The following is a 23,771-nucleotide window of genomic DNA, read 5'->3' on the forward strand; positions in this document are numbered from 1 at the left end:
GAGAGATAGAAACATCAATGATGAGAGAGAATCATTGATGGGCTGCTTCCTGCATGCCCCCTACTGGGGATTGAGTCTGCAACCTGGGCATGTGCCCTGACCAGTAATCGAACTAGTGACCTCCTAGTTCATAGGTTGATGCTCAACCACTGAGACACGCCAGCCAGGCTTCATTATTTTCAAATGAAGTTGAGAAAGGTTGCATGAGAGCTTGCTGACCTAAAGCCACATTTTAGAAAAAATTCAAAGTCAGATATTTGCTGAGCAATTCCTTCAGCTTGCAAGACATCTGTATTACAGGGATTACACAGCATGATGATTACTAGTATGTTCACACACACACACACTATCTCCCCCACTTTCATGTGCACTTGGGACAGGTACAGTTTCTTTTCCTCTGTGTTCACAGTAGGTGGTCAATAAGCACTGAATGACTGAATGAAGGTCATGGAAGCATAAAGAACTGGGACAGTGATGCTTGCCGAAGCAGAAGGAGCAGAGGGAGTGCCCAGTGATTTTATGAGGAAATGTCTTCCTTTTTTATTATCAAAATCTAATGCTAAATGTGACCTATCAGTGGTAAGAAACAAGGAACCCAAATCATAGACATTCACTATGCCTTTCTCTCTCCTCACCACCCCCTCCCGCAACACTGCATTTACTATGATTTCCCTGAGCCCGAACTCTCTTCCCCATGTCAACTCAGTGTCAATGTCACCTCCAATCTGAAGCCTTTCCAAACTACTGAGACCAGGCTGGGCAATCATCCTCTATGCATCCAGGGAGCCCTGGACCCTGAGTGGCATCTGGAGCTTGACCCAGTATCCCCATTGCCTGCTTATATATTGTCTGCCCCCAAAGACAGTCCCATTCCTAAGGGCTGGAATTATGACTACTCTTATATCCCCCACCACCTCTAACAGGGCCTGTGTTTGTTAAAAGAATTAATTGATGAACAAAAGTGCTCTCAATTATAAAAAAAAATGGGAGCCTCAATTTATTTGGACATTAACATTGATATTAAGTACTTATCACATGAATAATAAGAGTAGCAACTAACCCATTTAGTATTAGCAAATTGCTCATATGTATAATTTTTATAGAAATAAATGAACTCTTTGTTATGTCTATGTTGACTATCAATTATCAGTAAGTACATATTACACATTTAGTATGTGCCCAGGGAAATGTTTCAGGAGCCAAAAGAAGAAATCATACCTGGTTCTTGCCCTCTGGGGATTACCTTGACAATCCTAGTTGCTAAGCATATGTTTTATCAAGCACTCCCCTTCCCTCCCTTGAAACATCCTCCATGAATGTAGGAATTGTTGTACCTTACTGTATCTACAGCAGAGCTTGGCACATAAGTAGGTACCAAGTAAATATTTACTGAATGAGTGCTAGAGACCGTAGTCATTGTTGGTTCTGAAGGGTAACATGATACTGGATGTTTTTTGGGTTATTATTTTGATGTCATTCAAAATTGGATTGAGGAAGAGATTTGGGGTTGGGGGGAGATTTTTTAGCTCCAAATCTCTTTCTTTCTAATGTATCTAGTTACCTTTTTGTGTTCTGATGTAAACTCATGGAGTGACAGCTCTTCAAATGTAAGCCTAATACAAGGGCAGTTATGAAAGGAAAGCATTGCTGAGAAGTATCAGGTGATCTAGGAAATATATTTATAAAACAAAACCTTTTTAGAAAGGTGAACCTATCAGAGTTTTGTTTTTGTTTTTTTTTTTCTATATGATTGGGCATATTTCCCCATGCAAAATGTCCTTTGGTAAGTAAGCTCTTATCCTAATGAGGATGGCATTCTTCAAAAAACACAACTGAGCAGGGCCCACGTGGCCCACTGTGAACTCCAGCCTCATTTTACCTGGCACTCTGCTTCTCAGCTTTTTGACATCTCTTGGGATTCTAAATTCATGGCTTATTTTATTATTTGTGGCCTTCTCCTCACCTCTTGTAACTGAAGCTTAACTCTTTCTCTAGCTCTCACAGGCTTTGTCCATCCTTAATCATGACTCTCGAGAGCTGTACTAGTCTCAGCTGCCTAATCTAACTTGCCCATCAAGATCTTACGCCTTGGCTTAGGTGGTTATGAGCTCTCCCACCAAGTTCACCCTGGCCCCTCTAGGAGGGCCCAGAATCTCTGCACTGGGAGGGACCCTGATAGCTGAATTTATCCACCCGCAAGTTACTAATTCTATTTTACCTTTGCCACAGTTCCATTTGAAATCCTAATAATGTTAGCATGGCCTCTGAGCCCTGACCCCCAGAGCCTGGGCAGATGTGTGGCTGTGACAAGCAAGACCATAGGGGGTAATATTTACTACTTTCCTAGTGGCCTGGGGATGGCGATGGAAAACATAACTCTTCAAACTGATGTAAATACAAAAACGACATGGGCAGGGGCTCACGACTTTAGGCAACTCCAGGGGACAAAGAGGCAGTGGTAGCTAAATATAAGAAATACTGCTTTCAACGCGCTGAAGGTTGCCTCGGAAACAATGAGAACTTTCAGCAGGTCATCCTGGGAGCAGCAAGAGCCTTCCCCAGAGGACGCATCTGCGAGAAGCCAGCGGGCCATTGGTCTGTTTTGTTAATGTTCCCTCTTTTCCTTTCTCCTCACTTTGCTTCTCCTGATCTTTGCAGCCCCTTTGGCCTGCCTTCACCTTTGTGCAAGGACTGGCTGTCACTTACCATGCCCTTTAGTGTCAGATCTGCTAAAGGAGACCGGTTGCCATGGAAATCGGGCCAAACATGTAAATCAACAGTGAGGAAACCCACAGGCTGAGCCTTCTTAATCAGGTCCAGGTGACTGTTCAAATATGCATATATGCTCTGGCATCTGGAAGAGAAGTGGATTTTGTTTTTAAAAGGGGGGTAGGGTTGGGGAGCAAATTATTCTGCAGAAAGAAACCATTTGTACTTCCACACCAGATCCAGAAAGTAAGCAGAGCCCTAAAAGCTTCAGCAAAGAAACTTCCCAAAACCCATAGAAACTAGCACACCGTACTCAGAAATCACTGTACTATCACCAAGAAAAGGTGGTGTGCTATAGGGAAAAGTGCAAAGGTTTGGGATCAGAAGACCAGATCCGGAATGGCTTTGCCCCTAGGAGGAGTATAACCACGAGAGAGTTATTCAAACTTTCGGAACCACTTTCTTTGCATCTGTAAAACCAGATACATGTTCCCTGTCCAACTTACCTCATAGGGTTATTGTCAAGATCAAAAGAGATTATGTAGGTGAACATGCAGTATTCTGTAAGCTGTGCAATACTGTACATATGCAAAGGATTTAAAAAAATTAGTATTCATAATTATAATAATAATGATGAGATGACGAATGGAGACAAATATACGTGCCCAGGCTCAGGATCGGAATTTGCTAAGGGAAGTGACAGGATGGAGTAAATGCAATTAGAATCAGGAATCAGGAGACTTGGTTTCTCACCTTCACCCACCAAATGACATTGCGTCAGTTCTCTCTCCTTTTTAAGCCTCAGTTTCTTCATGTGTAGGATGAGGGAGTCAGACTACCTATCTCAGTCTTTACATGGTCAGGTGACAATGGGCTGAGATGATGGGTTCAGATCTTGCCCTACCTACCCCAGAGGTAACAGTGACAGCCTCCTTGAACTTCAGTTTCTCCATACAGTCAAATGGTGTCACCATACCTACCTCCCTGGGTTAAATTTCATTGCATGTCACAAAGGTTAAAGGTGGTGCCTTCCCCTTTTCAAAGGTTCTTCCTTATTAAAGCCTTGAACCAACACTTCCAGAAGAAAGTGGGTTTATCAGAGATTGGCATCCATGTCACTTCCCACTGGTGTCTTTGGAACAATGGCCTTAACCATGAAAAACAGGGCTTGAATAATGGCAAGGAAAAAAGTCCAGGAACTCAGTGTCCAAGGAAGGCTGACATCTAAGACACCTAGATGGTATTTATGATTTACATTTTTAGAACATTTTAGGAGGACAGCTCAGAGATTTTGAGTTCCAGTTTTGTGAGTGTTCCCAATGAGCTCCCGACGTTCCTGAGAGTTGTTAGATTAGAAACGAGTAGAGCAGTGGTTTTCAAACCTTTGTAGTAAATACAAATTTTAAGATGAACTCTAGTATAGAAAAGGTAAGAAAGCAAAAATGCCCTATGTGACTGTGTGAGTGAGTATACATGTGAGAATGTGTGCCTGTGTGATGTATGCCTGAGTGGAGGCAACGGCGGCCCTGCCTATCTTTTGCTCCTTGCTGTGACACCTCATTCCCATCTGTAAAAGTCTGCCTTCGATCACTTTAGGAGGATGACGATGTGGTTGGAAAAAGGCTCCCCATCCACACTGTCATCAGCTTGAGCTCCCTGAGTGTACACCACGCCTTCCCCCACAGCCCAGCGAGGAAAGCAGAGGAGACTCGCAAAGAGGTGCGGACAGGTGACCGAATCCACACTTACACCCTCCTCTGAGTGGTGCTGCAGCCATGTGTTCTTGTATTCCAGGTCAGAAATGATCTGTCAAAGCCCCACATTCAAACCCTGTTTTAGCATGATTCTATGACAGACTTAGGAAAAAGACTCCTTCGCGGCCTCCATGCAAGGTAGGGCCTGAACCATCTATCTGGATGGAATATAATCACATCCCAGTTTTCTATTTCCCTGCTCCTGGTCCAACAGGAACCACAATGACAACCAAAGCCTCGAGGACATCCTTCGTAGCCAGAAGGGGAGTCTGCACTCATTGTAGCAATGTTCCTCCTCAGAACAGCATCACTGCACTGAGAGCAAAGGGATTTTTTAAAAGAAGTTTATAAGTGTTTTCATTTGCCTCTCAAGGCATCTCAGGACAGGGCATTTGGTTTCAGACATCTGGGTCAACAAGAACCAATAGGCCTAATTATTATTGATTCGTCATTGTCTCATTGACTGCGGGTCTTTGCACACGGTGAGATTCATTTAGCCTCTACATATATGGTCACTCATGAATTAATGAGATCCCTGGGGGACGGGGCATATGCTTACCCCCTTGACTCCTAACCTCCTCACAGCTGTATGTTTATTCTTTGAATGCAGCCATTCTCCTGCACATTTTTTCAATTATACCTGACCATGTGTGCTATCTGAGTATATCATTCAAAATGAAATGCACTTGGAAAACATTAAAATAACGAATGCACATCATTATTCACATAATTTTAACCTTGCATGATACCTTTCTGGGGTTCTGACTTTGATTCATTTTGCATGTTTTATCAATTCCTTCTCCAATGGCCGTCAGCCCTCTTCCAGCTTGGGAATCACATACTGACTGTTCCAAGTGGATTGCTCTCCCTCCCTCTCATGAACTCCAGGCTCATCCATCCTGTCTCAGAGGGAGAAATTCTTGCTGTCCTAGGCTCATTGTGGGTGATCAGGTACACCAAGCCTTTCCAAACCTAGTTCACTGTTTTGCAATCAGAGTTAATACTTTTACCTTACAGTCCCCCATGAATATTAAATATGGAGTCCTGAGCCCTATAAGATGATAGATGATCAATAAACAGTTCTCTCTTCTTTCCCATCACAGGAGATTAATTTCCAGCTTTAAAAAAAAATTCGAGAGACAGGGAAGAATTTTCTCAGACATTATTGCTTACAATGTTAAATACAGACAGCACCCCCTGGAATCTCTCCCCTCCTCTCCCTCTCCACAAATCATGTCATTCTGTGGATTCATAGGCTGCTCAGAAGTATGGTGACCATACTTTCAAACCCAAAACCAGAATACATGGTCTAACAAAAGATACTATGTCCTTTGCCTAACTCAGATGGACCATTTTCTGCCTTTATTTTACTTGAATTTTCTTTCATATTTTGCACCACCTGACCACTTCTTACACATTTGTTCTCTTTCCCTTATTTCTGGGACACTATATTCTTTTGGCTTTCTTACCTCCACTCTATCTGGTTCTTTTCCCTTCATTGTCCCTTAGATATGTGAAGTCTCCCAGAGACTTGTCCTTGTCCCTCTTCTCACTCTTTATTTATCCTTGGGAGATCTCTTTCTCCTCCCCTGGCTCCAGTTACCCTCTAGGGCTGAGGACTCCCAAATATATGGCCTTATTTCCTGCTCGCTTCGCTCTCATGAGCTCCAGGTCAAATATCCAACCACCCATCAACTGCTTCCTTTTGGATGTCCAAAGGGAACTCAACATAAACATAATGTGACACACATCGTCTTTTCTGGTATACTCGCTTTTCGTTTTGGGTTCCTTGAGCTAATCAAAGCCAATCTCATTGAAGCCATTGCTCAAGCAACCATTTGGGGGCAGAGTCAAGTGGGTACCATTTTTTACTATTCTCTTTCTCCTTTAGTTCCTCAATTTAATTTCTCACCAGGACCTATCAATTTGGGGTCTTAAATATTTCTCTTCCCAGCACAACTTTCTCCAGTTCCACTGCTTCTACTTTATTCAGGCCATCTTCAAATGCCTGGATTAGAGATTTGGTCTCCTAACTTTTGCAGTCCTTCCTGGGATTCTTCTAAAATGCCACTCTGATTATGATGCCCATCCCTATCTAAACCCTTCAGCAGATACTCCACATTGTCCTCGAGATGAAGCACAAACTCTGTTGCCTGGCATAAGATGTTCTTTATTATCTAGATCTCCCTACATAACACTGTGTTACATACATGTTTTCCATTCCTTCTCCCTCCTCACCCCTGCACACACCATGCTGTAGCTGCACTAACCTACTTTTAATTTTCATAATATGCCTGTGAATGTTTGCCTATTTTCCCCCTCTTGCCCCAAATTCTCTTCCTTGCCTTATGAAATTGGTTCACAGAAATTATGGAAATCACAGAAACAAAAGAGGTCTGAGAAATAAACGAGATCAAGAAAAATGGATTATCCTCAAAGAAGTAACTGGAAAATCCAGAGAAAGTGGGAGAAAAGCAAGGTTAAGAGAATGAATTAGGAGAACTTCATGCTGACAATCTTAAAGGACCTGAAAACAACAGAATCACAATGAGAAATGACTACTGATTGCAGGGACCTCAGCAAAAGCAACTCGGACCAGGTTGGGCTCCTCTGCTTACATTCCCCGCCTCCTGCAGATTGAGTTCACTGAGATCAGGTGCCGTATCTTCCACTCTGTCTCTCCCTCCCCACCAATGGTCTAGTTTACTCTCCATGAGAGTCAAATTAATCCCTTTAAAGGGTAAATCTGATCATGTTTTCCCTGCTCAAGAACTAAAACTTGAATAAAATCCAGTGTCCTTACAATTGTCTACAATGACCCACATGGTTTGGCCCTTGGCTTACATTCTGCCCTCACCAGTCTCCCGCTATCTCCCAACTTTGTCCCAGCCACAACAGCCTTCCCAATGACCCAGAGTTGCTGAAGGCCTTGGGCCTTGTTGTTCCTTCAGACTGGAGGGACCCTCCCCTACAACCATAGTTTAGTCCCACTATTCATTCAGAGTCCTGCTCAAGTGTCATCTCAAGGATGGCTTCCTACCTAAAATAGTTCCCACCCATCACCCCAACATCCCTCACTCCATGTTTCTCCGCACCCATCTCTATTTTTCTTTGGAATGCTTATCAATACCTGGTGTGCAAATGTGTTTTCTTTCCTTCTCTCTCTCTCTTCCTCTCTCTTGCTCTACACACACACACACACACACACACACACACGCACGAGTGTGTGTGTGTGTGCGTGTTATGTGAGCATGTCTATGTTTAAGTGTGTGTGTATAATTTCCATGAAAATGAGACAGCTAGTAAGACAGGGCAAGTGTAATTAGGGAAACTGAGACAGATAGTTAGATGGCCAAGCAGTTTACAGCCATCTAGTAACTCGAAAAATCCAATCTTTCCTAACCAAGGACACTTAACAGTAAATGATTTACACTTCTCCTCCTCAACCAGGGGAACAAATAGTCTAAATTAGCCTACTCAGGGAGATAGATAGAAGAAATCCTATTAGTGCCATTTGTGCCAACCATACCCAAGGATGGATGAAGTTAAGGGAATAAATCTCATTTTGGCCCATCAGCATAAAGCTGATGACTATTCTATTGAGATCCTCCCCTAAGACCGCCCCTAAAATTCCAGTCCTTTAAAACTCTCAAGAGCAAGACCCAGCACTCTCTCTCTCTGGAGCATGCCTGTACCTTTCCCTCCCCAACTCATTCTTTTCCCCTGGTGCCTTTCTCTCTCCTAAACTCCAAGGGCCTTTATTTTGCTTCTGTAACTTGTTTCCTGAGCCCTTGCAGCCCAGCTGGCTCACTCCTGCTTACTTCTGTAAATTTATAAATAAACTTTATCTTATAACTTGAGTTCCTGGCTCTGAATTCTTTCTTTGCTGAGGTCTAACTTCACTGGTAACAACTGGTACCGTTTCACTGCTAACATTGCCAGTAACAAAATCAGGGACTTTGTGTGTGTGTGTGTGTATCATAAGTGCCCCTAGGAGTCTCATCAGACAGTCTGGAGAATGGACTTTAACCCTTGCTCTACTGCCAACCTGGAATCTAGTACTTATGGACTGTGCCAACATCTCCCCACTGAACCCCACTATCACCAGGACCTCATTCTGAGACACTGGTGGTCAAGGTAGTCTAAGAGAATTAAGACAACATGTAGTTTAGAGGAAAAGAGCTCAAGTTAGGATCAAATGCAAGGCTATCTCTGGCTAAGCAGAACCATTTCTGGCTGTTTGGCCTAACATACAGGGAGACTTTGGTTGTCAGTTACATGCATGGGCACATCTAGCTCGTGTTTACTTAATTTCTAAGCTCCCAAGACATTTCTCTTCAGGGATGTCTTGTCTAAAAGGATTATGGTAAATCAAGAGTATAAAATACTAAATCTGTTTATCAACACATGTTTCTACAGTTTCAAATAGGATTTGCTGATGCTAAGCTCTAAGACAGAGGTGGCCTGCTTTTAGAGAGCCTGAAGTCACACCCAAAGAGGCACATGGTTCTCTATTCCATGGGATTAGTTGTCCTTTCCAAACAGCCCGCTTCACTTTAATAATAATAGCTAAGCCCATTTCTTTCTAAGCCCTGAAGGACAATGGGTCCTACAGTCTTAGAATATTCATAGACCTGATAAGATAAACTTTCCTTTGCAAGGCAATATAAGGAAAGAAAAATGAAAAAGAACCAACACTTATTGAATACATACTCAATAGATGAGCTGGAGATAAAATTTGAGAATCCTCAAATTATAGAAAGAAATAAAGGCAAGAGTGTGGATGGGATCACCTGGGAAAAGAGGGCAAAGAGAGAACCCAGTTATGATGAGCTTTGATGTTATGTTTAAGAAAAAGACCATGAACTTGAGAAGGAGATTAAGGAGTCAGAGACACAGGAGGAAAACTGGAAGAGGGTGACATTCCAGAAAGAAAGCCAAGGAAAAAGAGTGTTAATAAAGGAGAGCAAAAGTATTGGTGCCAGATACTGCTGAGAGCTCAAGGGGCCTGGGTCACATCCTAAGTACTTAGAAGAGGTCACTTAGGACCTTAACAATAAATGTTTCAGGGGCCAATGGTGACAGAATTTATGCTGGAGTGGGAAAAGGGGAAGTTCAAAGTGAGGGAATAGTGACCAAGAGTATAGGCAATGCTTTGGTGAAACTTAGTTCCAAAGGGAAACACAAGGTGAAACCCAAGCAGGTGGTTGGAAAGGGGTAGGAAGTCAATTCCCATGTGGAAAGAGTTGGGATTTAAATCCAGATCTGACTCCAAGACTGAATTCTATTAATGGCTGTTATGCTGCTGTTTCTCTGAGTTTACATGCTAATCCATAAATCCTTCCTTCCTATTTTCAGTAAAAACTACTCACATGAGGTTCATCTATAGGAGAAAGTTGTGGATATTTTGAGTATTTCCTTGCAAAGTCTAACTATCCCTTAGGTTTGTGTTGAGCTGTAAGATCTTCACAGATTGGCATTTCCATGATCTACTTTCATTTATATAACACCTCTAAAAGAGGGCAGTATTATTGTGATTTTATGGGTGAAGAAACTGAGTCACCAAGGCATTTATGGCAGAACTGACACAAGAATCCCCACTTCTAATTTCCAGCCCTGTGTTCTTGCTACTCCATTATCCTTTCCACAAGAAGTCAAGCAGGTTATGGATGATTGACATCTGCTGTTTCACCCTAGAACAACCATGGAAAAAACTTCTTCTTTTATAATCATTGGTAATAGTAGCAGAAGTAGTAGGAGTTGTCATAATTGTCAGAGTACAGTTTTCATAGCCTTGCCAAAGACATTACCTCACTAATCTCCAAGCGAATTCCGTTATCAGAGGTTGGTTCTCTCATAACTACTCTCCATATTCTGATGAGGACACTTTGTTCAAACATAATACATGTTGGAGCTGGGTATGAATCTAGATCTCTGAGCTCCAAATCCAGTCATTTTGTCTTTGTGTTAGTGGTTTATACATGCTGGAGTCCTTCAAGAATCTGATGATAGTTATGGCCCCTCTTTGCAGAAATGTTTGCATGAGTGTATCACCAAGCTCTGGTGCTAAGTGTTCACATTACTACTAGGGTGTCATTGCTTCCAGGCCATCTCAGTAGAGGGAGCTAGGAGATGAAGGTATGTATGCTCACACTTCTGTATTTATTTTATTTATATCCATAAAACAATCACAAATTGATTCTAATACCTCTGATTTCCACCCAGTATCATAGGGTTCATTCTAACCTTCCCCTTTCCTGATTTGTGAGAAACCTGTCTCTCACTATACACATATATTTTTTATTTGCTCAATGTAGTATACACATAAAGGAGTTTCAGAATGGCAAACCCATACATCTATGAAAAATAAATTTGGTATTTACGGCACAATATTTATGTACAATTATTTTATCTGTAGCTATACAGCCTATTGTCAAAATATTTTCCCCCAAAGTTACTTAGGTTAGTTCTCCTCTTTCCAAAACCCTCTTTAGTGTGATTATGGTATTCATAACTAACACAATAGGCTCATTTTTTTAAGTGTTTGTATTTCATTTTACCCATGCCCCACCACACACACATATCCTGGTATCTATCTATCTCTTTAGCTTTCTTTCTATCTATTTATTTTCAGGGACACATGAAGCATCACTATAGTTCTAATAGTTACAGTTGTACAAAAAGCACTCAGAAAAGTGCCATGCCTGCCTACTGTCCTGTTCCTGTCCCTCTAGTCTTTGCATTTCCTTTCTATCCACCCAGTACAGATAACCAATCTCAGTTTCTGGTTTAACCTTCCTGTTTTTCTTTTGCACAAATGAGTACATACACATATATTTTCTTATATTGCCTGCTATTTACATGAAAGGGAACATATAGTCAACACTTCTTTGCATTCCACTTTCTTTACTTAACGATATATCCTAGCAATCACTCCATATCAGTTATTATTCTGAGTTTTACAGATGAAGAGGCAGGCTTAAAGAGGTTGAATAACTTTCCCAAAGTTACACACCTGGTAAGGAGGAGTAAAGCTGGATTTGAACCCAAGAGGTTTTGAATCCAAATCCATGTTCCTTCTATTACATCAGAGTTTCTCATCCATGGGTCCTGGCATATTTTGGATTATCTCTAGCTTCTTTGAACTTCCTTAGATGATTTAAAAAGTTAATACCTGTGTGGTCTAGATCACCCAGATGACTGCCTTATAACCACATACTTCCAGGCATTCTCATTTCCCACAGGATCTGAAAATCACCTTTCAGCCTAAAGTGAGTGCCCTCAACATAGCTGGGCATGGAAGCTGTAGGGCACAGGAAGGAAGCAATTACCTGGCTGTGGCCTTGGCTTGCAGCTCAGGGAAGGCAGCATGGCCCTGAACCATGTGGTCTATCTGAAAAAAAAAAAAAAAAAAAAAAAAACCACAAGAGAGATGGGTCAGTCTCACAGTTTCTCTAGTCTCTATTCCAGCCAGAAAAGATTTATCAAAATGTCTGTTTCTTTCAACTCTTTTTAAATAAAGGATCTAAGAATGTTAAAAAGCCAGCTCAGCAAGAGTGTTTCAGCTCTTACAGAAATCTACATTTGCTTAACCTAGTGTTGGCCTCTTGGATTTACAAAACAATGATGATGTATTACAGAACTGTACACCTGAAACCTATATAATTTTATTAACCAATGTGACCCTGATAAATTCAATAAATAAAAAAATGAAAATAAAAATTAACTTGAATTTTTAAGAAATAAGTATAAAGAGAAAAGTAACAGGAAATGAAACTCTCAAGGCTATCCTAGCAGCAGCAAGTCCAAGAATGAGGTGTGAGAAAAGGAGTGAGAAGAAGGGGTAACTCAAGGTAAGTGCTGGGGGAGCTGGTGTTGAAGCACTAACCTCTAGGTCACACCTTTTCCACCTCCTGATCCAGGCTCTTACCCCAGGGCAATGTCAGACCCTGAACTACTCATTGTGTCTTACTAATGGAGAAGATGAGTGAAAGACATTGTGAGGAGGAAGACTCAGTTAAGAGAAGAAAAAGAAAAAAGAAAGAAAAGTGTTGTCCCAGAAGAGTCAAGAGAACCTCCTTTGATTGAAAAGTTATGTCACATGGGGAACTGGAACATACCAGTAGCTCTCCAAGGACAAAGATGTCCGAGCTCCGCGGACAACTATCTTCTTCTCATGTCTAGAATTTTATTCCCTAAGCCACTTGGCAGCTCTAAACAAAATAATATGTAACATGCATCAGGAAGAGGAATGCTTTCCTGTGCTGTTGCTCTGCTTGCCAGAACACACCCAACACAGCATTGGGTTCCTGAACTTAATTTGCGTGTTTTCTCAAAGTTTCCATGAGCCTCTAGAACTCCAAAACAACTATTATGACAGATTTAATTTCATTCAAACGATGAACCAACTGGTTGTTTTGGCCTCATGGAGATAGTCTCTCTGAGGATGCTTCTTGAGAGCCAGGTCTGTGGAGGAAGGTAGAGAACTGGTTCTGGAGCCATAGTGGCTGGGTTTGCAGGCTGGCTCTGATATTAACCAGCTGTGTGACCTTGTGCAACTCACTTAGCTTCTCTGGACCTCAATAACCTCCTTTCCCCTTCCCCAGCCTCCTTTTTAAAACAATATTGCTGGGCCCGGCCAGTATGGCTCTGTGGTTGAGCATTGATCAATGAACCAGGAGGTCATGGTTCCATTCCCCATTATGGCACATGCCTGGGTTTCGGGCTTGATCCCCAGTAGGGGGCGTGCAGGAGGCAGCCAATCAATTATTCTCTTTCATCAGCAATGTTTCTATCTCTCCCTCTCCCTTTCTCTCTGAAATCAACAAAAATATATTTAAAAACAACACACAGGATTGCTGGGATTTAGAGAGTATCTCCCATAATGGCAACAATAGTATAAATACTATCACCTAAAATTTATTGTCTCATTTGCCATCTATACTAATAATAGACAAATATGTAAATTGACTGTACCTCCATGATGCCCACAGCCAATCAGGAGTGTGTATGCAAATTAACCCAACAAAGATGGCGGGCCTGTGGGCAGTGCGCATGTGCACAGGCGCCTAGTGGCTAGGGGCAGGTGTTCCCACCCCCCTGCTGCTCAGGGCCTACACGCGCTGGTGCCGAGTGGCCAGGGTCCTGGGGACTCCACTAGAGTGTCCATTCCTGTCAGCCGGGCCTGGGGGCAGCTGAAGTTTGCAGTCCTTTTGGTTTGTGCAGCCCCTGGACCGAAAGCGGAAGCCCAGAGTGTGGGGAGCACCAGGAATGCTGGGAATCATAGTTCTGGTGGCAGACACATTGCAGAATCTCCTAGACACTAGAGCAAAGTGAGCCTGGAGCAAGTTACTGTTGCAGGTGGGGGATGGAGGGAAAGCAAAGGTGAGAGACATAAGTTAAGTCAGAGTGTCGAGGAAAAATTAAAGGTAAGATATCCTGCAACTTCTAGGAAATCTCCACCAATGGAGCAAAGAAAAAAAAAAAAGACCTCAATTATTCTGTGAGCACCAAACCAAACTGGATTGGGGTCTCAGACAATTCGCTCATATGATTTCAAAGACAGACAGAAACTCCTGGATTGGAGAGGGCTCCCAGATTGGAGAGGGTGCAGGTCAGGCTGAGGGATCCAACCCCTGTGCACGAATCTTCGTGCACCGGGCCCCTAGTATATTAATAATAAACTAAGAATTTCATATATATTATCTCATTTATTCCTTACAATACCTCCATGGAAAAGACACTATTGATCACTATGGAGATGAGAAACTGGGAGTAAAGGAGATAAAGTAACTTGCCCAAGGTCACAGGGGAATAAGTGACAGATCCTTTTGTTTTTAACCAGGTCTCTCTGTATCGAAAGTCCTTATTTTTGACTACTATGCCACATTATCTATTAAACTTCCAGGTATAATATAATTTGTTGAACTCTATTTGTACAGTTTTGCAGAATATTTCAATGTTATAGCAAAGCAATTGGTCATTTCAATGGGGAGAAATGCAGGTTTTGAAGGCTTATTTCCTACTGGGTTAGCGTGATGAGGAATATCCTAGACCTTAAAGAGGCTGCATCAGTAAGGCTTTACTTCATTTCATGCTAATTTTGATGGGAAGTACTTTAGGAGGTAAGAGAAGGGATCCTACATAATAAAAGGCTAATATGCAAATTGACAGAATGGTGGAATCACCAGTTGCTATGATGAGCACTGACCACCAGGAGGCAGACACTTAATGCAGGAGCTGCCCCCTGGTTGTCAGTGCGCTCCCATGGGGGAGCACCACTCAGCCAGAAGCTGGGTGCACGGCTGGCGAGTGTACTGGAGGTGGTGGGAGCCTCTCCTGCCTCCGCAGCAGTGCTCAGGATTTCTGATTGATGGCTTATGCCTGCTCCCCACAGGGAGTTGGTCTAAGCCATCAGTTAGACATCCCCCGAGGGCTCCCGGACTGTGAGAAGGCACAATCCGGGCTGAGGGACCTCCCCCAGTGAGTGCACGAATTTCGTGCACTGGGCCTCTGGTATTTAAATAAGCTCCCAGGAGGAAGCACAGAACTTAGCATGTGTGGTGCATGCATAACGGCAGTTATTCAGTATTTACTGAATGCTGAATGCATCAGGTACTGTGCGTAGGCTCCAGTAACACAGTGGAAAATAAGAAAGATAATACAATACATAGTAGCATTGAGATCAATAATTTGGCAATTATAGTATAGTTGCAGGAGGTGAGGCTTCAGCTGAGAGGCCAAGAACAGGCAGTTTGGAGGAGAAAAGAGTTGAAGGCAAGGCATGCGCAAAGGAGATGGTGATGAGTAAAGAGATAAAGATGGAGACATGTGGTTACAGACAATATGGAGACTGGTCAAGCCCTATGCCTTGAATATTACAGATGCTCAGTAAACATTTGTTGAATAAATGTAGGATGCACGAACCATACGGAGGCACACCACAGGCTCACAGAGTACCATGTACTTCTTGGTAGCACTTACCACATATCACCTGGGTGTCTATTTGTACGAGGCACAATTTGGTCACAAGGTAACTGTATATTAAAGTAGAGAATAAGTGAAGTGTTGGAAATAGGGAATAAACGAGGAGCATGGGGACAGAGAGTGGGTCTTAAAAGTCAGGTAAGTGTTTCAGTGTTCAGAGTTTTATTGAATTCGAGGCCTTAGAAAATTATTTTGATTTAGGGAGCAAAATGATAAAAAAAAAAAAAAGTGAAGGAACATAAGTCTGGTAGGGTCTACAGGCCAGGGAGATGAGTAGGCATAGATAGCAGGAAATGCAGGCCCGCTCAGAGGCTAATACTAGGAACACAAGGCACGAATACTCCCTGTGCTGGTTCTGTGGTGGCATTTGTGAAGTTCTTTCACAATTCTTAGTTTATACATCAGTCTTTTACTCTACACCCTGAGCGATTTTAAATCAAGAGCCTCATTATGTCCCAGCCCCCTAGTGCCTATTATAATGCCTAACATCTTGAAGAAATGAATGAGATATATTTTGAAGAAAATGAAACAAAATTAGTGACTAATCAGTTACAGAATATAAGAAAATCTGAGTCAAGGATGAGTAAACTTTTGGGTCTAATAAAAAATATATGTATATAATTGTTAATCCTCCCCTGAGGATATTTTTTCACCATTGATTTTTAGAGAGAGTATAAAGGAGGGAGGGAGGGGAAGAGGGAGAGAAAGGAGATATAGATGTATGTGAGAGAGACACAGTGACTGGTTGCCTCCTGCATGCACCCCTACCAGGGCTGGGGATCAAACCTGCAACCCAGGTACCTGCCCTTGACCAAGAATCAAACCCGCGACTCTTTGGTGTGCGGGCCGATGCTCTAACCTGAGCACACCGGCCCAGGTGTATTTTCTATATTTCTGATGCTCTGATATCTGGGGCCTTACTGATCCTGGAGTGGCAGCCTCTCCCAGGACTAGCCAATTCCTAGAGATAGTAAAGGATTCAGCTCACCTGTGACCATGCCTTTTATGCAAACTAACTAATCCAGAGGCCACCTCCCCACACCTTATCTATGGACCACTGTTTTTCTGTTCTCATTGCCCTAGGGCCAGGTACCAGACCATGGGAGAACCCCGGTGCTTCACGCGTGGCCCTGCATGGCGTGGCATGCTCCCTCCTCTTGAGAACTGAGAGCAACAAACTTCTTTCAGTGGCAATATCACCTGATCTGCTGGCCTCATCATACTTGAATACAAATAAAATCTACATTTTAAAACAGTGGTTTAGTAGAAAGAACATGCACTTTGGAAACAGACAGGCTTGGGTCCAAATTCATGGTCTATACTTACGTTCTGTGCTATGTAGGAAAAGTTACTTGACCTCTCAGAACCTAATTTCCTACAACAGTAACATAGGGTTAATAAAATTTGCTTTTCAGGAAAGGTTGTGGTGAGTGGTATATAGGTGGCTTTCAGTTCATAACACCTATTGCTAAAAAGAAGGGGTACCACCAAAAGAGTAAAAATAGCTGGGAGAACAGAATCGCAAATGGTCAGCTGCATTTTTGTTTGTTTGTTTTTCATAGCATCTGGTGGTCAAGGCCCACCCTGATTAGCAAAGACCAAGCCAGTTTGTCAAATAACTGAGCATTCATTTCAAGAGCCTGGAGTGCCTGTTCCTAGGGTTGGTCTCTCTACTTATGTTTGATTTGCTAATGCATTTAGCACAATATAGAAGAACACAGTGTCCCATTAGTGGTTACTTGTTTTCCAATGAAATAACCAGTTTAACCACAATCACTGTATTTGCCAAGTGGTTTGCCTTAGAAATATATAGACAGAGCTATTCTAACTCTAGTTCTATTTTCTTTTTCCCTCCATCTTCTCAGATTTCAGCTCTGAGAGCAAGCAGTTAGAAGGGTAGGCAGAAAAGTCTACCAACTATTTGGTTAGTTAGGAAGCCCGCGCTGGACTGGGTCAGATCTTCAAGATGGCTCTTGGGTCTAGATCAAGAGGGAGAGGCCACCTTACAATAAATAACTTGGGTTGGATTTCTGGCCCTTCCTTACAAAGGTGGCATCTGCCTTTAGAACATGGGAGGAATAGAAATGCAATATAGTATAACACAGTGATCAAAAATGGTCAGTATGAGGTGGCATCTGGCCCACAGATGTATTTTATTTGGGAAATAGAATGCTTTTTTAAAAATGAGCCAATATTTTAAAATTTGAAGATTTTACTTAATATCCATACTTGGGTTTCTTTTGAAGATACGGGCCACCCATGCTCCCTTATGACAAGAGTCAGCTGGAGCAGAGTGGTGACTGATCCCCCAGACAGTCTGTAAGAAGCACCACCACTCCCTATCACGTCCCACAACAGACACAGATTTCATCAATGTATCATCAGGACTGCACTGATACTTCATTGTCGTGAAGATCTATTTCTCTATGCCCTTCTCTCTGTCAAAGGAGGGATCATGGAATTCAGCCCTAGAGTACGAGTTGAAAGAGAAATTTCTCTGTGGGAGTAGAAAAAATATTTATTTGCCAAGTCTGTTTATTCATTTGCACTGTCTGACTGCTTCGGGTATTTGAGGTTTTGACCCTTGCAGAGAAAGCACAGACAAGAAATCCTGAGACCCAAGTTCAGTTCTGACTCAGGGCATGATTGTGGACGAGAACATGTCTAGTTCTCTCTGTTAAACATTTAACAAATTAACATGACAAATACACAACTGTTTGTAAAATTACACAGAGAACTACATTGCCTGAGATACTAAAACTGTTGGCAAAAAGTTCACATGCAAGGAAACCCGTAACAAAGGCAAACTTAGAGTTGAAGAATTTTAGGTTCTATTTTGCTAAGACAAAGACATCTTATTGCATGAAGAGTTTTTCTGTATTAAAATCAGTTTCATGTATGAGTCTTGAGGCTGTATTTCATCTTGCTTTGCAGATAGAGAAATCATTAGCCACAGAGAAATGGTCATCACTTGCCACACCTGCCTTCTTTCCACTAGTATTTACTTGTAGTGTCGCTTTTTTTCATCTAAGCTATTCCAGCTCTTCATTTACCTAGTCTTGTAATTTAAAGTGAAAACATTTTGCCTGATTTTTCCCAGCTTTAAAACTATCATGAAAATCTAAGGAAAGAAGAAAGCCCAACCTAAGAACAACCAACATTCCTGGAAGAAAATGCCATCTTTTTTTTTTTTTTTACAACTTAATATTAGTTTTATGTAGAACAACTTCACTTACAAGTGGATGAATTCAGATTTAATGCAGAACTAGTTTAGTCAGTTTTATTCACCATCAAAGCTGGTTGCTTTGTGCATTTTTGTAGTTTAATTAGTTCACTTACTAGTATGTGATATATGGCTACCTTGCGCCAACCACCAATCTAATAATCAGGATACAAAGATAAATGAAAGTCACTGCTTGTGAGTGGAAGATGGGCATGCCAATACTCTAATATGGCCTTGATGGTAAGTTTCTTTACAGAGCCAACAAATGAATTAATTGAACACCTACTCTGTTCTAGTCCTAGTAAGTAAGCACAGGGGATTCACTGCAATTAAGACAGATGTAAACTGTGTCCAAATGGAGACTATATTCTACTGAAAGATAGGGACAGTCAATAAATAAGTATAATTATTACAGAGAGATTAGTGATTTGAAGGACTGATTTAAATAGAGGGTTTAGGGAAAACCTGGCGGTTAAATTCAAACTAACACATAAAAAAAAAGAATCAACAATTTCAAAGTAAAGAGAATAAAAAAGGCAAAGATTCTGTAGTGAGTAGAGCGTCATATGTCAGGAATTGGCAAGAATCCAGTGAGACTCCACTGGAGTAAGCATGTAGGAAAGATGTGTGAAATGAGGATAGGGAGCTAGGAAGTAGGGAGAATCAAGCAGGCTGTGGCAATGGCTTTAGTTTTTATTCTAAGCACAATGGAAGACACAGAAGACTCAGGGTACTAATGTAATCCCATTTGCTTTAAAAGAAATAATTCAGGGGTTTTACTTCTCAGCTCATATCATAAAAATTCTCCCAAGGATAACAATTATAAACACTGCTCAAAATATATCGAATAATTCTCTGAAGACACTGGAAAGGGACCAAAACCAGGTAGAAGCTGGAGAGGAGTAGACATGTGTAAGGAAAATACATCACTACATATGTTTCCTGATTTTACAGATTTTTGCCTAAGGACATGCCCCAATCAAAGCCATAGAGGATTGCTAATACTCAAGACATATGCAGTCTTCCGGGCTAAGAAATGAGAGGTCAGAGTTCAAGGCAAACATAGCAGCTAGTAGTAAGGTGGGAGTAGTGGGAAATATAGAAAGGAAGCTCAGCATTATGCATATAAATGTGACACTAATCTCTGGATGATTTCTGAATTACATCATAAGTAACCCAGCAAAGAACTCAAGAGGGATTTCAGAAGGTGCTAGCACAGAAGAGACAAAATCTGGAGTTCAAGTTGAGCCAAATAAATTATTTTTACTAAAGCAAACAAACAAAAAAATCAATACTCTTTAGAGAAATGAGAATCCAGTGTCTTAGAATATATCAAAGCACAATGTTATAAATATGACCTCATATTACTAGACATAGAGAAATAGAAAAATTAACCCACCTTTAGAGAAAACCATTTAATGAACAATGACCCTGAGATGACACAAATGTTAGAATTAGAAGACAAAAAAACTTAAAGCTGGTAATTCAACAGTGCTTAAGGATGTAAAGGATAATGTTATCATAATTAATACAGAGATAGAAAATAGCAAAGAAATGGAAACTACTAAAAATGAAAATTCTATGACTACCATCAACAAATGACAAGTGCTCGCAAGGATGTGGAGAAAAAGGAACCCTAGTACGATGCTGGTAGGAATACAGACTGGTGCGGCCAGTATAGAAAACAGTATGGAGTTTCCTAAAAAAATTAAATATGGAACTGCCATTTGATCTAGTGATCCCATTTCTGGGAATATATCCTAAGAAACCCAAAACACCAATCAGAAAGAAAGTATGCACTTCTATGTTCATAGCAGCACAATTTACAATAGCTAAGATCTGGAAACAGCCCAAGTGCCCATCAGCAGATGAGTGGATAAAACAATTGTGGTACATCTACACAATGGAATACTATGCAGCAGTAAAAAAGAAGGATCTCTTACCTTTTGAGGCAGCATGGAGGGACCTGGAGAGTATTATGCTAAGTGAAATAAGCCAGTCAGAGAAACACAAGTATCACATGATCTCACTCATGTGGAATCCAATGAACAAAATAAATGCATGGACAAAATAGACCCAGAGACATAGAAGCATGGAACAGAGTGTGGAATCTCAGAGGGAAGTGGGTGGGGGTGGGAAGTGATCAAACAAAGAACTTGTATGCATATATACATAACTCATGGATACAGGCAATAGGGTGGTGAAGGCTGGTAGTGGGGGGCAGAGGTATGCTAGAAGGGGCCAATGGGGGAAAAAGAGGACATATATAAAACTTTCAACAATAAAAATTTAAAGCCAAAAAAGGAAGAAAATTTTAGTATTGGTAAATATAATATCTGAAATAAATATTCAGTGGATGGGCCTAGCAGCTAACTGGAGGTAACAGAGAAAAGAGTCAATGAACTTGAAAACAGACCTAACAGAAAGAGTATCTAATTGAGGGGGAGAGGGGAGAAAAACCCCCACAATCCCTCAGGGGCCTGTGGAATACAGGGAAAAAGAGGACATATATAAAACTTTCAACAATAAAAATTTAAAGCCAAAAAAGGAAGAAAATTTTAGCCAAAATTTTCAAATATGTATACTTGGAGTTACAGCAGAACAAGTGAGAACAAATGGAGTAGAAAAAAATATTTAAATAAATAGATGCTAAACTTTCCCCAGATTTGGTGAAAGACAGCAATCTACAAATTCAAATCTGGAGGAAGAAGGATAAATCCAAAGACCACCACACCTGAGCACACCATACTAAAAACCAGATATTAACAGAAAATCTTAAAAATAGCCAGAGAAAAATAATATACTGTACATAGCAGAAGAACAATACAAATGATGGTTGAGCCCTAGCTGGTTTGACTCAGTGGATAAGTGTTGGCCTGCAGACCAAAGGGTCCGGGGTTTGATTCTGGCCAAGGGCATACACCTTGGTTGCAGGGTCCTCCCCAGCCAGGCCCTGGTGCATGCAGGAGGCAACCTATCAGTGTGTTTCTCTCACATTGATGTTTCTCTCTGTCTTTCCCTCTCTTTCCTCCTCTCTCCCTAAAAATCAATGGAAAAATATCCTCGGGTGAGAATTAATAAAAAAACAAAAACAAAAAGCAAATGATGGTTGACTTCTCATAAGAAAAAAATGATGCCTAAAAAGTATACAGATAAATGCAAATAAAATTCTGAAAATTGAAAAATATTCAATAAACCCAAAAGATGGCAGAAAAGAAGAAACGGAGAAAAAAAGATAATAGGCATAATAAATAGCAAAATGGAAGACCTAAATCCAACCATATTCATCTTTACATTAAATGTAGATAGATAAACACTCTAAAAAAGCAGAGATTACAAGACTATAGAAAAGCAAGACCCAACTCTATGCCATGTACAAAAGATGCACTTGACATAGACTGTGAAAGAGAAATTATGGTTCGGTCAATGGTGCTGGGAGAGGAGGTGGAGAACCAAAGATGAACTGGTAATATATATTTTGGACTTAGAATCAATAGGACTTTGTAATGGATTGGATGTCGGCAGAGAGGGAAAATGAGTTAAGAATTAATCCTAATTTTCTGGCTTTAATAAAATATAAATGATGGTGCTCTTTACTAAGATGAAGACAAATAATGAAAGCTCACCTTAGGGGGTGTATCAGTTACTACAGTCAAAAACCTGGGAGTAATTCTTGACTTCTTCCTCCCCCTGCCTCCCTGACATCTAATCAATCTTCTACATTGATAACAATGCTATCCTTCAAAAATGGACCGCTCTCTTTTCTGTACACTTCACGTCCACTCCATCAGGAAATCCTGTTGGGTCTATCTTCAAAATAAATAAAAATTTGACCACTTTTTTACCAGCTCCCCTGCCATTGTCTCTTAGCTGGATTATAGCTGGACTACTTCCTCTCTCTGGTCACCTGCTTCCATCTCCCCGACTCTCACTCCAGAGATTATTCCCAGAATAGCAGGGAGCAGCCAGAAGGATCCCTTAAAAACCTGTCATATCATCTCTCTCCTATGCTCATTAGTCTCCAATGGCTTTCCATTTCACTTGGAATAAAAGCTAAAATTCCTACAGTGGCCCTTGATTACTAGGTGTAGCGGTTAATAATACGGATTTTTTTCAATAAATGGAGTTATACATATCCTACCTAATAATAGAGTAATATGCAAATTGACCACACCTTCGCTACACCAAAGCCACGCCCACCATTCAAGTCACGCCCACCAGCCAATCAGGAGCAAATATGCAAATAACCCAACCAAGATGGCTACAGCCACTGAGAGTGGGAGAGTTTCCGCGGTAACAAAAGAAGCCAAGCTTTCCTCGCCTCCTGTTGCCGGCCTAAGCCTCCACTCAAGGCTACAAAGTTTCAATTATAGAAGGTGAATTAACTCCAACAGATTGGCTTTGCTCCAGGCTACAAAGTTTCAATTATAGAAGGTAAATAAATTCCAGATACCAGGGCCTCCTCTTGGGTCACCAGGGGGTGTGGCCGGCCTGCAAACTACCACAGGCCCCTCGCTCAGGCTGCCCCATGCCCCAAGGGAACCCCCACCCTTCAGGGCAAACCAGTCAGCCCCCACCAATGCACCAGGCCTCTATCCTATCTAATAAAAGAGTAATGTGCAGATTGACCATCACTGCAACACACAATATAGCTGCCCCCATGTGGTCAAAGATCCTGCCCCCATGTGGACACAAGATGGTCACCACAAGATGGCCAGCAGGGGAGGGCAGTTGGAGGTGATCAACCCTGCAGGGGAGGGCAGTTAGGGGTGACCAGGCCGGCAGAGGAGGGAAGTTGGGGGCAAACAGGCTGGCTGAGGAGCAGTTAGGCATCAATCAGGCTGGCAGCGGAGTGGTTAGGGGGTGGTCAGGCTGGCAGGCAGAAGCAGTTAGGGGCAATCAGAAAGGCAGGCAGGTGATCAGTTGGGAGCCAGCAGTCCTGGATTGTGAGAGGGATTTCCTACTGCCCGTTTAGGCCCGATCGGGCCTAAACGGGCAGTCGGACATCCCTCGAGGGGTCCCAGATTGGAGAGGGTGCAGGCTGGGCTGAGGGACACGCCCCCCCCCCGTGCACGAATTTCGTGCACAGGGCCTCTAGT

At 41.8% G+C, this 23,771-nt stretch overlaps 1 protein-coding gene across 12 annotated transcripts in view; it reads right to left on the reverse strand.

The window, feature by feature from the left end:
- The window catches only part of FGGY (FGGY carbohydrate kinase domain containing), a 396,863-nt gene that overhangs the window by 103,031 nt on the left and 270,061 nt on the right, over positions 1 to 23,771 (reverse strand). For all 12 annotated transcript variants that reach the window (XM_079776812.1, XM_079776815.1, XM_079776808.1 and 9 more), the window contains 2 exons: positions 11,795 to 11,856; positions 2,707 to 2,854 (listed from right to left, as the gene is read on the reverse strand). In XM_079776812.1, coding sequence (XP_079632938.1) covers positions 2,707 to 2,854; positions 11,795 to 11,856 — 210 coding nt within the window. The remainder of the gene's footprint in view (positions 1 to 2,706; positions 2,855 to 11,794; positions 11,857 to 23,771) is intronic.

This window comes from Cnephaeus nilssonii (genome assembly GCF_951640355.1).
Source record: "Cnephaeus nilssonii genome assembly, chromosome: 7".
Lineage (NCBI taxonomy): Eukaryota > Metazoa > Chordata > Mammalia > Chiroptera > Vespertilionidae > Cnephaeus > Cnephaeus nilssonii.